At 47.2% G+C, this 17,620-nt stretch overlaps 1 protein-coding gene across 1 annotated transcript in view; it reads left to right on the top strand.

The window, feature by feature from the left end:
* The window catches only part of CLIC6 (chloride intracellular channel 6), a 41,273-nt gene extending 37,920 nt beyond the window's left edge, over nucleotides 1-3,353 (top strand). Inside the window, exon 6 of the mRNA XM_030880935.3 lies at nucleotides 2,836-3,353. Within this exon, the coding sequence (XP_030736795.2) occupies nucleotides 2,836-2,997 (162 nt within the window). The 3' untranslated portion in view covers nucleotides 2,998-3,353. The remainder of the gene's footprint in view (nucleotides 1-2,835) is intronic.
* Nucleotides 3,354-17,620: the final 14,267 nt, after the last annotated feature.

Below are 17,620 nucleotides of genomic sequence, written 5' to 3'. Positions count from 1 at the left end.
AAAATATAATGTCACAAGGAAGATGGGAATCAAGCTGGTAGAACTAAAAAACACGCCTAAAGAAAATAATTTCAGAAACAAAAGTGATGTTAGAAGTAGCAAGAAGTGGAAAAAGACATTGCAGAAATTCATCAGACATCAGAGGACGGGCCTGAGAAGATTATCCCAAATCGGATGGAGAAGAAGCACGAGGTAAAGGGCCATTAGCGAGACCCCATAATCAGAAAAAAGAGAACAGGAAAGAAAAAAGAGAGAAGAAGAAGGCTCAAAGGTAAATTATTTTGAACTAAAGGATGACCTGAACCTTTAGTTTAACATGCCATGATTAGAAAAATATTGCCCAGAACAATCAACACTATCACATATTTGGTAAATTATTGAACTTTGAGGATAAAAAAGAACCCTTTGGGTGTCTAGATGATGATGATGATGGTGATGATGGTAATAATAATAATAATAATAGTAATAACAGTAATAAAAGATAAAACCACCTACACAAGGAGGGAATTCAGACTAGCCTCATATGTCTCTAGGACCACATTAAAATCCAGGAAACAGTGGTTTAATAGTTAAAGGATTAAAAGAAAGGTTGTGTGATGTAAGAATTTTATACCCTTGTAAATTGTTGTTTTTACCTAGACTTCTGGTTTCAATGAAATAAGCACTCCTGAGCCAATTTTAAAAATAGAATTGCTATATAATGAAATAATAAAAAATGATAATAAAATAAGAATCCAGGAACAGAGAAGGTGTGTGATATAGAAGGATTGATGCTAAACATAGAACCTATTTAAATCTAAAACCAGAACTAGCCTAAACAGCAGTGGGAACTCTAGCTACTGGAAAGAAACAGAATGTAGTAAACTTGGCTGTTTTACACCATTGGAAGGAGGGTAAGGGAGCAGGAAAGAAAAGAAGTGTAGGTATACTAATTTCCTCATTTGTCATTATCAGGAGTAAGTAGAGATCATCTAAAGTTGATAAATCAAGAAATAAAGAATTCTTATTATTTAAAGTTATAGAAGAAACGACTGGAAGAGTTAAAACAGACCATAAACCTTCTAAACCAGCAGAAAGGGAAACCCATACACACACATGAACACAAAAATACTCACAGGAAGTTGGAAAACAAAGTATTACATTCATAAGATATAATACAAATACAAGCTTATGTCTGTGAAAGGCATATAGATAACAAACTTACTCAGAAATGCTAAAATAGAAAGAGGGGCAAAGCTAAGCCAGGCAAATGCAAACGAAAGGAAAGCAGAATTCTTGACATCAACATCAGGAAGTTTGAATTCAAGCAGAAGATGTTAATTTAGGAGGCTCTCTGAAAGTTCTGTGGTCTTGTTTTACTGCATCAATAGCTCCTGGCCTCCAAAATCTGAGAAATAAGTCCCGAAGTTCTTCTTCTTTATTTTTATTTATTTATTTATTTTTTTGCGGTACGCGGGCCTCTCACTGTTGTGGCCTCTCCCGTTGCGGAGCACAGGCTCTGGATGCGCAGGCTCAGTGGCAACGGCTCACGGGCCCAGCTGCTCCGCGGCATGTGGGATCTTCCTGGACCGGGGCACGAACCCGTGTCCCCTGCATCGGCAGGCGGACTCTCAACCACTGCGCCACCAGGGAAGCCCCCAAAGATCTTCTAATTGGTGATACATTCCATGCTCATGCCATCCAAACGTCCCAGGAGCCAATGCAATGGAAAGGAACAAAGCAGAATGGGCCGTTGTAACCCTGGGTCCTTGTTATGGGATGAATCATGTCCCCCCAAATTTATATGTTCAAGTCCTAACTCCCAGTACCTCAGAACGTGACCTTATTTGGAAATAGGGTCTTTGCAGATGTTATTAGTTAGGGTGAGTAGGATGGGCCCCCTAACCCAACATGACTGGTGTCCTTATAAAAGGGAATTTGGACACAGACACACCAGCACAGGGAAAACGCCATGTGAAGATCGGAGCTGTGCTCCCACAAGCCAGAACCTGGGGGAGGGACCTGGAACAGGTCCTTCCCCAGAGCCTTCAGAGGGAGCCTGGCTCTCCTGACACCTTGATCTTGGACTTCTGGCCTCCAGGACTGTTAGAGAAGAAATTTCTGTTGTTCCAAGCCACCCAAGCTTGTAGTGCTTTGTTAAGGCAACTCCAGGAAACTCATACTATCTCCAACAGTATACACCCTCCTTTGTGATGAATTCCCCAACGGTACCCTTCCAGCCAGAGGAAACATCTCACATCATTGTGTTTTCATGATGTTCATTCTCAGCTACCCTGTCCGTACATCCACTATTTCCAGGAGAATAAGAATAAGGATTTTTTGCACACGGTAGACCCACAGTGAAATGATCCTGTCAGGGGCAGAAGGATAGAAATCCACAGGAGTAACATACACAGCTGTTTGGGATTTCAGGAGGTGAGGCTCAGCAGATAGGAAAAAGAGAGGGCACTCCACGGTGATCCTGGCACAATCTAAACTGAAGATCCAACATGAACCTCAGGTACCAGATAACACAGCAGCAGAACACAGGGAGAGACAACTTCCAGCAACACAAAGAGAAATCCACTGGAGTGCGGAGCAAATTCATGCCAGAGCATCACAAGGACTGTGTGATACATTGGTGGGCACGGTTGTGTAGCGCCTCTGTTTTGAGTCCCACGCTCAGTATGCCCCGTGCAAACTCAAAATGCAACTCCGAGCGGCCCAAACGGCTGTAGGACGACATGGCAACTTGAGAAGCAGAATATATTACACGCCTCAAAAGAATGGATTGTCTGATCTAACTGCCTATGTTGGTGGGTTGTCCCTTTCTGACTATTTCCTCTTCATTTTCAGATCGTGGCCAAGAGATACAGAGATTTTGAATTTCCTTCCGAAATGACTGGCATCTGGAGATACTTGAACAACGCGTATGCCAGGGATGAGTTCACAAACACGTGTCCAGCCAACCAGGAGATAGAACACGCATATTCGGATGTTGCAAAAAGAATGAAGTGAAGTCGGGGTGTTTTCTGTCTCATCTCGGTCGTATGAGCTAGACTATGAAAAGAGTGTGTCCTTTGTGTTTCCCTCCCAATAACCATCCTTTGCAAAATAATGCCCATATTTTAACAGTGCACAGGCCATAGCGTGATCCACTCAACACCAAATGATACAGAGTCTTGTAATTTGTCAACTCGTGTATCTGAATAATACCAGTATCTGTTGTTATACACACCAATTATCCAGTTTATATTCATCTATGTCTTTAACATTCTGGGAGCTGCAGCACATGCCCTGAATATCTGTAATCTACGATATTTAGGGCATGTGTTTTGCAGTTTAAGTTTCAAAGCAAACAAGGTTCGGTTCAATTCCGCCTTTATTTAAAAAATTGTATCTGTCTCTGATCGTTTTTAATCATGCATAGCCTATGTTTTTCTGCTCTAAAATAGTAGTTTAATTTTTTTCAGAACGAAAACTTTGTTTTTGTAATTACAAAGTACACGCTTATTTTAATATTTTAAAACAATGTCAGAGGGTATAAAGAAGAAAGAAAAAAAATCACCTAAACTTTCACTACACTTAGATAACTCCTGATAACTTACTGGTGAACATCTTCCAAATCCTCAGACTCTCTCTTTCTCACACACACATTCACACCGCACATAAGTTCATGCCTCCGTGGTATTGTGTTAGTTTATTTTCAAGGACCGGTGAGGGGACCCCTTGGTAATGCCTTGATGGTCAGCCATAGAGGACCTAAAACAACAGATTCAGCAATGCAGAGCTCAAGAGGGCGCTTGTGACCAAGTTTCACAGGGATGGAGAACTGTAGGGTCACATACCCACAGGGACTTGCAGGGACAAGCGGGGACCGGAAGCCATGGAGTGTCCCCATCTGCCTTGTTCCTGCCTCCATGATGCCACTGCCCCTGGTTCCAGGGAGGGGATGGAGGAGGGTGCCTGTCAGGGGCCTTCTCTTGCTCCCCGCCTCTCACAGAGACCATGCCTTCAGGAGGACTCTTGACATCAGCTGTGTGTTGCAGAATCTCCGTGCCCTGTGTTGAAATGTGGACCAAACACACCTTGATCCCTTCTGATGGCCGCTCTCTCCAAGACATAACAACACTGCGCCTCTTGGGCCATGATGCCGTGTAGGGCTAGCCCGGATCTGGTTGCTTCTCTGCTCTCTCTAGTGTCATTTCGAGGTCAAGCAAGGAAAATCCAGAGAGATTAGATTCATGGCGACTCCTCTTGGGCAGTTCTGGCAAATAGTCATGCTGGGGAGGAAGTGGAAACTGCTGAGTCAAAAGAGTTTCTGGTTCATCTGTGACTTGCCCTGCCCCATCCGTGAGCCAGTCCCTCAGGCGCAGCTCCCTGTGGGCTGGGGCCCGGCTCCGAATCAGGCCTTGGAGCACAGAATGGGAGGCTGTTTCCACACTCATCGAGACTCACTGGGTTTGAGTGTCATCTGCCAGGCTGTGTCCCTTTGACATTTGTACACACCTTCCGGAAGACCTGCTTGTCCAGCAGGTGACAGCATGTGGTTGATGTTAAACGCTCGTTAGAAAAAAAATACATACACCTGCTCACCGGGCGATTGATTTGGAAGAGAGGAAAATGCATTAACAGTAACCGTTCTGGGATTTAGTGAAAGATGTCTAGTGAGAGAAACAAAGTCCTTGAGATGGTGGCCACTTTCTCTCCCCTCTTGCTGGATGCTGCGGTTTCACCGGGGGCGGCCGACCCCAGCCCTCCACTTGCTTTGTTAGCCATGTATTTTTGGAGGTTGTGTCTAGCATGTGCCACCATGATTCCTGTTTCACATCTGTTTAGGAGTCAGATTTTTAAGGTGCGTTTTACCGTGTTACCTTTAAACTTAGTAAATGAATTGACTACCCGATGTTACTAGTGCAAACTTTGTATTTTTAGAGGTTAAAGTAATCTACACAAACTCCGTGATGCCTTAAAAATTAAATGAATTATAAAAATGTTTACATGGAACCAATATCTTTGATTTTTCTTTTTTTTTTACTTTGCATTCTCCACTAAGATGTCGTGTGTGTGTGTGTGTGTGTGTGTGTGTGTGTGTGTGTGTGTATCGTTTCACCTGATCCTCTGCCTGATGGGAAAATATGTGGGGTAAGTCCCAGGATATGATTTGCCCCAGGACACACATCACTAAAATCACCCTGATCCACGCCACCCTAGGGATAGTCCTGTACTATAATTCTCTTTTAAAAAGGTAGGATGGGATAGGAGTTAATACTTACAGGAACTTTAGAAAGGGGACCCCACTGAGACTTAAAGACATAAAATGAATGGGAATGAGCTTCCTTTAAAATGGCAAGAGCAACTCTGAACCAGAGATAATCAGTAGTTGAATTCGAGATTATCTGTATTTGAATTGTGACCCACAAAGACATTCTAATGGAGCCTTAAAGAGGTCTGAGAAAACACGTGTGACCTGTCCTTGTCCAGGTGGCTGAAATAGAAGCCCTGCGGACTGTTCCATTTTTAAGTGTATTTGTAGGAAATCGGCTGGTTCCTGGCAGCCTTCCCCTCCCGGGGGCCCTGCCCCGCACACCCGCTTCAGAGGCCCCTAAAAATCTATTCATATGTGGGAAGGTGGGAAATATTCCAGGGCTGTTCAGCGAGCTTAAAGTCTTTATTAGGTGTGGGTTTCTTCCAAACGACATGCATTTGTTCTTCCAAACATACCATGCAGAATGCAAATACAAGCTGTGAGTACAGCACTCCTCTGAGGCTGATCGTGGGACGGTTCTCAGGCTGAGGGGATTCTGTTCTTGCTTTTAGTTGCCCAAGAGGCTGGACAATTCAGAAAAAATTCGCTTTACCTCTGAACATAGAATCTCCAAATGTAGGCTAAAAAAGAATATGTGTCACAAAGTTGTACTTTCTGGTCATGGTCCAGCAAGTAGGGCTGGAACGATAGAATTTAGCTCAGGAAAGAACTTTCAGAGACCAGAGTTCTCAGTAGGTCTCCTGTGATCAACGGGACCATCCCCAGGAATTCAATGTATGCCCAAGCCCTCCTGTCCAGACAGACACTCGTGCACATACTACATACGTGCACACTCACATACATACACACAGACATACTCTCATACACTCACAGTCACAGAGACACACATTCACATATACGCACAGTGACCACACGGCCACAGCACTTTCACACATGTCCAAACGTGTAGATATACATTCACACGCATATACACAAACACATCCACATTCACACACGCAAACATACACGTTCATGCAGTACACTCACACACTGGCATACACCCATGTACCTACATATGTACACACACACACGCACATACACACAGCCTGCAAGGCGAGGTCTGGGCTCCCTTCCACCCCTCCTTCAATCACTGACCAGAAACACACTCTTAGCAATATTCCACCCACGCCTCCACCCCAACTTCCAGTGGTTCATAGTTAGGCTTTGGAAAAAAAAAAATTAAAGAATAGCTTTTTTTAAATAAGAAAAACCCAATCTTTCTTTTACAGTTTAGAGAACCAAGATGTGTATCATTCTAAGAACATATGATTCACAAAACCCTGGACACATAAAATGGATCAATTAAGGGATGTTTGTTTGTGTCACAATTCTGAATTTTTCCATATGACCAGTTTCCCTTCGCATGTTTGATTTGAGCTTTAACATGTGAGCGCATTTTGGGGTGCCAGAAGACCAGATGCCTGTGGTGTCTCCCCGTGATTCGCCGGGGCCTCTGCAGGTGGTGGGCCTTGCGGGGGTCCCTGCCCCCTGCCCGTGGGCTCAGGGACCCAGAGGAGCGGCTGCCGGCCATACGGCCTGTGCTTGGGCAAAGTCACCCTCCCACTGCAGAGGGTACCAGCCATGTCTCCCTTGCCTTGAACAGGCCACTTAGTCAGGGAGAAGGCCTGAGCCGCCATTTTTGTGTCAGGCCACAGTCCAGGGGAAACTGTGTTCAGAAGAAGCAGGGAGTTACAGATTTGGGGACGGAGACATCTAATTAGGGAGTAAGGCCTGGTACTGGGTCGCCAGTGGACATTAGAGCATCTGCTGTTCATCTCTGCCCTGTCAGGGACCACTGCCCATGTTGCCCTGCCTCTCTCCCGCGGCCCCTGGACCTGGCAGCCATCCCAACAACCCTCTTGAAGCAAGGCCAGTTTTCTTGACGACACACCCACTTCCATCTTTTCCTCACTTCCCTTCAGTAAGGGGCTCCCTGTCATACCCCTGGATAAGGGGACCAAGACAAGGCCATCCGTGACTGGCCAGGGGATCACCCACGGCTCAGCTGACCTGCCGAGCTCCGTCTCCTGCAAAGCCATCTCTCCAGGTGGCTGCTGTGAATCTGAATCAGGCCCCTTCCTGAAAGCCAGACCTTCTACTACTGCTACACACTTAACTAACACCTACTAGAACCCGGGGAAGCCGGTCAATATTTCAGATCCCCTCAGGCTCCAGGAGAATCACTCCAGAAGGAGGGGAACCATCCTCGCTCGGGTGAAAGGGGGTGTTGAAATAGCATGAAGGGTTTTTGCTTGCTTGCTTTTCTCTGACATTAAGTGCTAACAAGTTAGACATGTTTCTAGCCTCATCCCCATAAGGCACTTTGAAGCAGTGGTGATGTTAAAAAAGAAAAAACAAACAAGAGGACACATAGGGTCCTAAACTGGCCCTCAGTACCTCTGACACATCTGAATGATCATTGAATCTCTCTGAGCCTCGCTCTTCTCGACTGTAAAATGGGAACAATATCTCACAGTCGTGTAGAAATTGGTGTGTTTAGTTCTCTGTGAAGACTGCCAGGCAGCTGGCTGCATACAAGTGGTATTTGCTCTTATACGGGTTGTGTCAAAAGGGACAGAGCACGCGATGACACGTTTACAGGACCTTGAACCTTTCTTACAGAGGAGGAAAACAGTTACACCCTGACTTCCTGGTTCCCTACAGTGAAGCACCACCTGGGGGATGGTGGTGGCTGACTGCCCAGCTCTCCCCTTTGGTCAGTCCCTGTGAGCCGTCCAGGGCTGGGCCAGTCCTCTCTCAGGCCCCTGTGAACTGGGTGGGCTCCACAGTGGACGGTTGGCTCTACTGGGACCCCTCGCATTTGGCTTAGAGACAGTTTTCAGCCGCATGGCATTTACTCGAGGCCCTGAGAAGCGGAAAGGCAGGTACACCCAGGGGAGCGGTCTGCAAGCCAGAGTCCAAAGCCCACCTGGGCAGGATGCCCCTCTCACCACTAGGGGGCGCTTCTTCCCATTCCCCCCCCCCCCCCCCCCCCCGAATGGGGCTTCCGACGGGAACCTGTTGGGTTAACCACCCCGGCCTGAGGCAGATTCAGCTTCAGACCTTCATCCAAACCCGGTCCAGCCTTCTCGGTGTCAGCCTGGGGTGGCCCACGGGTCAAAGTGTGGCTTTTCCGGGCCAGAGAAGCAAAGTATAGAAGGATCCTGCAGGTCTCAGCCAGCTTGCAGGAGGTCCACACCCACGACAGGCTGTGTGTTCTGGTGCATCGAAGGCTGTCATGCAGGGGTTCTGTAGCTTTCTGCCTTCTGTCCTCAAGGGCCGGAAGCTCCCTGTTACCCTACCTCAGGCACAACTCCCTCTAGATGGCCCCTCACCCATTTCCTGTTGGTGAAAACAGATGCGGGTGGAGGCGTGTCCTGCCTTGTAGACTTCAGGGGCTGAAAAGAGCCCTGGAGTCCCTCCTTGGCCTCCCCCACTCCCAGCGCATGAGCCCAATGCTCCGATGTCTCAGAGACGCACGAAGATCTTAAGGAAGGGCCAAGTGCCAGGATCCTGAGAGGCCTACAGTGGTGGAGGGTCCCACTCCCCACCTCACAAGCCTGGGCTCCTGGAGCCAGCACACCTGCCTAGCAGACTTGTCCTCATGGCCCCGGGCCTGGAGGAAGGTGTGAGGACACCTGAATGGGTGGTTGCGTGGCTGGTAGGAGGATGCACTCTCCTGCCTCCATCCTGCGGCCGCATCCCCAGACGTCCTCCTGGCCCCTCACCAGCCCCTGAGGGGAGGAGGGGCACCACGTTGTGGGGACGGAGGATGGGGAATGAGGTTCCTGCTGCTGGTGGGAGCCCTGGGGTTACCGCTGGACGACAGCCTACTCCATCGCTCCTGAATCAACGGCCAAGCAATGGACAAATTCGTCCATTTGATTTCCCTGTAGGACTGTATTAAAAAGCAGCCGGGCAGTCTGGACATCTGACCTTTCTGCCCAGTCCACCGTCCTCAGACTGCTGTCCAAACTGGGCCTCAGGTATTTTGCTGCCGGAGAAGAAGAAAAAAGTAATGAATGTCTTGTGGCTCGTTTGTGAGTGTGTTATTATGCCACGGAGCTCAGCTTCATTTGTCACCAAAGCCCACATCTTTGCTGGCTCTTTCTGGCATCCAAGTGGGTTGATGTCTTGAGTGTGTTCCTTCGTGAAGGAACCTGGCCTCCCTTCATCAAACCAGAAGGCGGCTGCTCACAACCCACAAAAAGCAGAAGATGGAGACAGATCTTGGATGTTCCTGGAAAGAGACTCAAGGGAAAAAGGGGCGGGCGAGGGCTGTAGCATACGCCACAGGTATGTAAGTACTTTCTTGTACCCACGGGCCTTTCGGGAAGCCCATGAAACTGACACAAAAACTGAGTTTAGCTGCAGCTACAAGCTGCCCAGTGTCGAGGTTTGTGACTTGTGGGGAGGCCAGAGGCCCAGAGCTGCCCATGAGCCCTGGGCAGTGTCATCCGACCTGGCCCTTGCTGGTCATATCATGTGCCAAAGTATTTGAAAGGTGTGTAGGAGTGTCTGAAACACTTGCACGTGATTTTCCAACGGTGTGGACTGCACTCAAAAAAGTATAAGGAACACACAGGTTATTCTGACAAGGTTTTTTGCCTCTTGGTTTTTAAATCTGGAACAAGGATGAGAGGCTTATTTGCGGGGTTCCCTTTCTTCATGATCTTGGGCTCTCCCAAGATTGGAGCCAAGAGGAAGGAGAAATGGATTAAGGAGGCACCTGGAATTCTAAGGGAGACCGAGTAGCAGGATGTATCCTGCCTCCATCAAAATTGTTCAACTTTTATTTTATTTTAGTTTTTTGCAGCTCACGGGTCCCAAAAGGGAACATTGTTTGAAAGAAAATCTTAGGGTTATTTGGTGGCGGTTCAGGTGTTGGGCAGGCCATTTTGGTGCATATTTTGGTATTTTTTTCCAGCTCAGGCAAGGGAACGAAGAATTTGTTGTATTGAGTATGATACTAGAATACACAAAAATTAAAAAGAAGTAAAAAACATGTGTCTTGCTTTTAAAGACTGGGTGGTGATAATGACAAAATAGAACAGCAGCCAGAAAGATGCCCCAGAACATCTGGTATAATGGAAGCCAAATGGGTGAGTGGCCAAAGTGCACACTTTTACCCTGTAGCTGAGGTGATGCTACCCCAAATGACGTAATAGAGTGACCAAGCGCATTTGGGTAGCGCTTTACAAAGCCTGTAACAAGTGTGTGGTTCCATAAGTCACGGGTGTGTGTCGGAAGTTGAGGAGGGCATTGTGACAGCAGCGAGGTGGCCGCCATCTTGCCTCATGGTCCTGGAGAGGCCTTACTGGCTTACTGGGTTCTGTCAACTCTGGGGCCTTCTACCATCTAGAGGGGGCGAGATATTCCAGTCAGAGAATCGGCAGCTTACAGGCTTGGAGGTGGCAATAAATGGAGGAGCGGGTGGGATATTGGCTAAAGTTTTGTTTGCCTCGTCTTTCATGTGAAAACTAAGGGGTGGGCTAGACTGGTAGGTTTCAACCTTGACAATGTATCAGAATCATCTGAGTAGCCTTAATAGCTACCAATGCCCAAGGCACACCTTAGATCAGCTTGAATCACAGTCTCTGGGTTTGGGCTTGGACATTGGTGTTTTTAAAATCTCCCCAGGAGATTCTCTTGTGCAGCTGGGATTAACAGCCACTGGCTAGGTGCTCTCTGAAGTTATTTCCAGCATCAACTCTCTAATTTCTGGGTCCTGGGTTACACAGTCCTGGTGGGGGTGGGAGAGGGGTAAGAGTGAGGGAGGGGTTGCCCATACACATTATCTCTACCCCCAGGGCAGTTGGCTGAGCTAGCCACATAAAACCAGTGTACTAGTCAACCAGTGGTTGAATAGGGACCCCCCCCCCACCCGCCGCCAAACTCTGGTCCACTTGGGGTCTCAGAATGTGACCTTACTTGGAAATAGGTTCTTTGCAGATATAATTGGTTAAATTAAGATGAGGTCATATGGGATTAGGAAGGGCCCTAAATCCAATGTGACTAATGTTTTTGTAAGACAAGGAGAAGATGCAGAGTCCTACACAGAGGGAAGAGGCCATGTGAACATGGAGGAAGAGACTGCAGCAAAAAGCCAAGAGATGCCAAGGACTGCCGGCAACCACCAGAAGCTAGAAGAGGCAAGGAGCGATCTCCCCTAGGACCTTCAGAGGAAGCTTGCTTCTGCCGGCCCCTTGACTTCCGACTTCTGGCCTCCAGAACATCAAGAGAGTCCATTTCCGTCCGTTCTTTTAAGCCACCCCCTTTGTGACTGCAGCCGCAGGAAACTTATCTACCCGGTGAGCTTTGGATCTCAGAATGGCTGCGTCACTTGGTCATTGCTGAGCTACCAGTGACTCGAGCTGACGGCACAGCTAAGGAGACAGGCAAGTCGGCTCGTCAGGAGAGTTGGCGTCACGTTTCCAGCCGCGCAAAGACAGCCGGGTGCAGACTGAGCCGGGTCTGTTTGAGAGAGCTGGCGATTTAACCAACAGGCAACACCGGGGTCATTTTTCACTAGAGGCAGGGTGACAAGATGGGAAATTGTTGAAAGTCCTGAGTTTTAGTCCTGCCCCTGCTGTGTCTGGATGGAGAGCTTTGGGAAAGACATTTAACCTCCCAGGGCCTCCGTTCCCTTGTCTGTCAAATGCAGGGATTGGATGATATAATCTTCCATGTCCTTCCCAGCTAGTAAGTTGTGAACACTGAGCCAGTGAGGCAATGGAGTGCCAGTCTTAATGCTTTGGGAACAGGCCCCCTGGCACACACCAGATTATGCTGCCTACAACCCTTGACCCAGGTCTGCGCTTCAAGTTCAGGTCTGTTTAGCTATTTGCTTTAGGGATTTGGGGTGGGTGTTTTGCTTTGTGATGGAACCGCTCCCCAAATTTAGGATAGCAATGCAGTCTGACTGAATTAGCAATATCTAGTCATATGCTCCTGTAATAGGAAGGAAAGATTAATCCCCCACTATGCGTCTAAGAAGCTACCTTTTCTCAGAACACGTTCTACATGGTCAACCAGGCCTTCAGTAACCCAAACAGCCAGGCGTAGAGATCTTAGGAGCTGCTCCAGTCTTTACCCCGCCCCCATCACGCAGCAGTCTGCTTTGCCCTCATATAAAATAAGCCCTGACTTTGAACATTCACCTTGACAGGGAAAAGTGGGAATGGGAAACATGGATATGGAGAAATGATGGAGAGAACGTGGGCACAGGTTCTCTCTGCAGTTCCTGGGTTGATGTACAGTCATCCCTTGGTATGCGTGGCGGGGATTGGTTCCAGGACCTCCACAGATACCAAAATCCTGGATGCTTAAGTTCCTTATATAAAATGGCATTGTAGAGTTGGCCCTCCGTATCTGAAGGTCCTGCAACCATGGATTCAACCCACCATGGACTGAACCCACAGATGTGGAGGGCCAGCTGTATTACTCTTCTCTGCTGCCTAACAAATTTGCACAATCTTAGGAGCTTAACACAACATATATTTATCATTTCACTGGTTCCATAGGTTAGGGGTCCAGGCATGGCATAGCTGGGTTCTTGGCTCAGGGTCTCACAGGCCGAAATCAAGGTGTCAGTTGGGGCTGTGATTCTCCTCTAAGGCTCAGGGTCCATGTCTAAGCTCACTGGCTGCTGGCAGAGCTTGGTTCCTTCCAGTTGTAAGATTTGAGGCCTCCAGCCACACAGCCCTCTCCTTAAGGTGCCAGTGTGCTTCTTCAAGGCCAACAGAAGAATGTCTCTGCTGCTTCAAATCTCTCCTACATCATCTCCCATCCCTGACCTCCAGTCCCTCTTTTAAGCAGCTCATCTGATTAGTTCAGGTCCACCCTGAATACTCTCCTTTGCAATTAAAGTCAACTTATGAACTCAGGCCCACATAGGATAAAGTCCCTAGTTGAAGTCAGCTGACCAAGGGCTCTAATGAAATATGTAAGATCCCTTCATCTCTGCCTTATGAAGTAACCCAATCCCAGAGGTCATATTTCATCATATCACAGGTTCTGCCCCACCCTAGAGGGCAGGGGGGTTATAAAGGGGGTGTACACCAAGGTCTGGGGATCTTGGGGGCCGTCTTTGGATTCTCCTGTCCCAGATGAGATTGACAATCTGCAATGGCCGTTCCAAAGGAAGTCTGCCTCGCTGCACAGAACCCACGGGTTGAGGTCAGCTGAGATGCCTGGTGTGATTGCCACACCGTAGCATTAAGTGTCTGCTGCCTGTGTTCTTGGCAAGCTGCCCTGAGACTCTTTTGCTTCTAATCGTTAGGCTCCAACACCTGGGGAGCAAGGCGGTATGGCGTTTCCGTGAAGTCCTCTGACTTGAGTCCCAGCTTCCTCTGACAAAGCAGGAGCCTGTTGACCTTCAATCCTGGCACCAAATGTACCTATTTACTGAGGCTCTCGCCAAAGGGTGAGGAGACAGGGTGGAGCAGAAGGAAGGATTCTTTTGCAGTTGGTCAATGCAGGGCTTTGTTATGATTTTTTTCCATGGTGTACAGGTGACCAAGTGTCCCACGTACAAGGTAGATGGGTCCCCTCTCCAGCTCCACCCCGGCCTTCCCTGCATTCAGCCCAAAAGCCAGCTGTAAAGATTAAAAATAAGGAGGGAAAAAAGGCCCCTGTTTCTCCTGTGGTAGGAAAAGCTATGTTTAGAAAGAAGTAAAGAGCCTGAGACGTTACACGGAGTTTGAAAAAACAAAACAAAAGATCCCAATTCTTCCCTCTTCTCTTTGAGCTTCATTCTGTGTCACTTGTCAATGTCTGCCGGATGGTTTCACGTCTTGGTGCAGGTTTTATTGTCTGTCTGTCTCAGGGATTCTCCCGGTTTAGCCCTCCAAGACAGGCAGGCTTTCCAGTGAAAAGAGTTGTCTGGGAAATGGCTTTGCTTTCTCTTACTTGTGTCGTAAGACACTGGGGAGGCATAGGCCCATGGACTTTAAACCACGGGAAAGTGAAATCTCTGTCAAAATAGGAACGCTGAGTTGGGGAGCGGAGGCAAAAGTGTAACCCTACGCTTGAGTGCACACAAGAATCAAAGGAGACCTCCCCGGCCAATGGAAGGTCACGGACCACAGCTCATGTGGCTGGAACCCTGGTCCTCAGGCTTCAGGCTTACTGCCTAGGGAGGAATTTGGCCTCTGTCATCTCCAGGTGCTTTTAGCAGTAAAATGCTCTGATTGTGTACAGCACACAATCTTCATTTAGTCTGTGTAGCTATGACACGGCTGTCCAACTTTCACAAGAAGCCACCTCCAAATAAATCATGATTATCTCACCCTGGGAAGAGCTGGAAGGTGACAGCTCTCAAGTTTGGGTTAGTTTGTTTGTTTGCCCTGAGGGATCACCTCCTCGTGAGAGATGTCGAATAACACGTCACAATTTTTAAAAATAAATAAAAAATAATTTTTTTTTTTTTTTTTTTACTATTCTTATTCTTGCATTTTCATGTTCTGGGAACAAAGTGATTTTTTTTTCTTTTGAGAAAGATTAAATACAAACAATCAAAACATGCTGGTTTTGTTCTCAGCAGCTCTCTGATTCAGTCAGGTTGAATGAGATAAAAGCAGTTTCTCTGGTAAGAAATGAATATACAGTTTCAACCACAGACAAAATGATTTCTATCTTTATTAATAAGCACATTGTCTGAGGGCTCTGGGCTTCCCTGACAATGTGGTCTTTAGGGAGAAGCATGTTCCCGCCGTGTCCTCAGGACCAGATCCCGGAAATGCTCTCCATAAGCACAGGAGGGGTTTGCCTTCAGTCTGTAAAGTGATTCCGGGGAGTAATCATCTCTAGAAATGGAAGTGGCTGTGATGGAGGGGGTGTGGCAGCTTCCCCAGGAGATCTTGACAAAGGAAACATCTCATCTCTCAGAGACATCTTAGGTGGCCCTGTCTGGCAGCAGAGAATGGTTAGATCTCCTATCAAAGTTACCCCAAATGTCAATGATATTACTGTTCTTGGTGTTTCTGAGAAGTCTGAAGATCCATTTCCATTTTTAAAGAGGAAACGATTTTAAAATATGATAACACTTACACATAAAATTTGAAGTGCTACCTTGCAGGGACAACTACCTTAACAACACCAGCGTAGGGGTTTTTAGCACCTGGAAGACTGCCATGAGAACCCTGTGGTGTTTGCTGGTGGTTTGGAGTTAGGTGGCACTGTATCGATTTGACACCCCAGGAAATTCAATCTTTACCTACCATGATCACAGGAAACCCTCCCAGTTTGCTCCATGGAGGCTGGCTGGTCCTGGCCCTCCTGCACACGGTGTGACCTCCTAATAAAGGAAATTGGGATCTAGAACCCAAAGCCTGGTTAAGGGTTAATGCCTGAAGCTCATTTTTGTGGAACCAAGTAATATCAGGAGAAAGGCAACTCTTAACTACCCTGCATTCTCCTCCCCTCTCTTCCGTCTGAGGACTTCTGGGCTACCATTGGTATAGATACATGTGTGCACGGCAAGATCACGCAGACGTGGATTTCAGACTCACATCTTCATAAGGGGCCTGGAGGGGGAAGCTGGAGTGGATGAGAATCAAGGACCAGGGAGAGGGTTTAGAATGGGTGGGAGCCGCAAGATTACCCAACACTTGGATTTTTAATCAAGGGATTTTAGGAAAGAACAACATGTCCTTTGTTGGGCAGAAAATACAAATGCAAAACAGAAGCCAGTAGAGATTTAGTAAACAGACAGATCAGTAGGGCCCTTTCAGGGGAGCCTTGTCTCGGTGACGGCTTTAACCCTGCGGAGGTGAATTTGGGTGTCATGGTCAATGTCGGTCTCCTCTGGCATGGTCTTCAGTTGCCCCAGTGGTGAATGCAAGAAGCTTCGCGTTAATTTGGACACTGATTTTCACAAGCAGTAGGCCCCGGTATTTAATGATTTTGATGAACTTTTAAGATAATAGAAAGATTGTGCAGGGACATAGCGTTCTCCCTTTTTAAAATGCTTTCAGAAGGGACTCAGTTTACTTGGGTGAGGAACATAAATGTGTCCAGTTTGGGTACTGAGACTACCAACCACTGGTAGATGTTTCTTGAAGACCAGTCTCACACCTACCTTTTTCATCCCCCATCAGCATACCCTCAGTCCGTAGTTTCTTTCTATGCTGGGCCCTCCACCTTCTCTAACTGGTCTTAAGATAACTGGGCAAAGAGCTATGTGGCTTTAGGCAAGTCATTTAATTTTGTGGAATCACAGTTTGCTCATCTGGGAAAGACTTTTCCTACCCAGCTCCTGGAACTGTTATGAGAAAGTATAGGAAAAGGCATGAAAGGTTAGGTAAAAGCAAAGATTAATATGCTTTTTTCCTGGTTAAATGGACTAGGCCTCACAAGGCAGGGCAGCCTCATAGGCAGGGAGCTGGGATGGGGGTCAAATCACTCTACTGGTTGGGAGGCCCTGAAGAAGCCACTTGTTCTCCCCAAGACCAATAAGGATCATACTTGTCCTTTTGAGATTACAGGAAAAAATGGAAATGAAATCATTTTGATTTTGTCTAAAAGACAGTGTTAAGAGGAGCTATATCACTCCAAAACATTTTTAATGTGAACTGCTTAGCTCTGTTCCAGCTGCCCTTTGTCCCTGAAGAAACTCCTCCAAAAGACCTCTTGACCTGGGATCCTGCAAGGAAGTCCCCTCTGGGTCCAGGTCACCTGTGAAGCTATAACCAAGCCCAGGGCCTCCACATCTAGTCTGATCACTTCCTCTAGTCAAAGAGGCATGTGGGGGACCTTGCAAAGTATCAATCACATTTCCGCCTTCCCAATTTTAGATGCTCCCATTCTGTCATCTAGATTGTGAGCCACCATTCAACATGACCCCGGATCTTTAGAGAAATCAATCACCACAGAGAAGCTAGGATTCCATGAGATAACTGATAGAAAAGCATTTGAAAACTGCAAGGTACAACGCAAATGTTCATTACGTTGATAGTTTTCTGGTTAGCCACTGATTCTTAAATCACTTTAACTGAGAAAAATTTTAGAGAGGCAGAGGTGAGATGAACAGTGTCTAAGAGAAAATGCTGAAGACCAAAGACCAAGCATCCTACTTTTAACTTGCTCACTGGTGTTTGAGAGCCACAACACATTCACCTCCCAGGGATGGATGTTTGCAAAGACGTGCTTTTCAAAAAGCGTGCGTCAGGAGCTCCAGGCCTGAAGGATGTTGACTTTTACTTATGAAGCAAGAGTGGCCAGCTCCTCAATGGTCAATGTCCCAAGAACAGCAGAGATTCAGTGTCGGAGGCTGGCAGGGCCGGAAGGCAGGAAGTGGCTGAAACGCTGGAAATTCTGACTCAACACAAAAGT

Source organism: Globicephala melas, chromosome 4 (genome assembly GCF_963455315.2).
Source record: "Globicephala melas chromosome 4, mGloMel1.2, whole genome shotgun sequence".
Classification (NCBI taxonomy): Eukaryota; Metazoa; Chordata; class Mammalia; order Artiodactyla; family Delphinidae; genus Globicephala; species Globicephala melas.
This window is presented reverse-complemented; position numbering and strand designations above follow the sequence as displayed.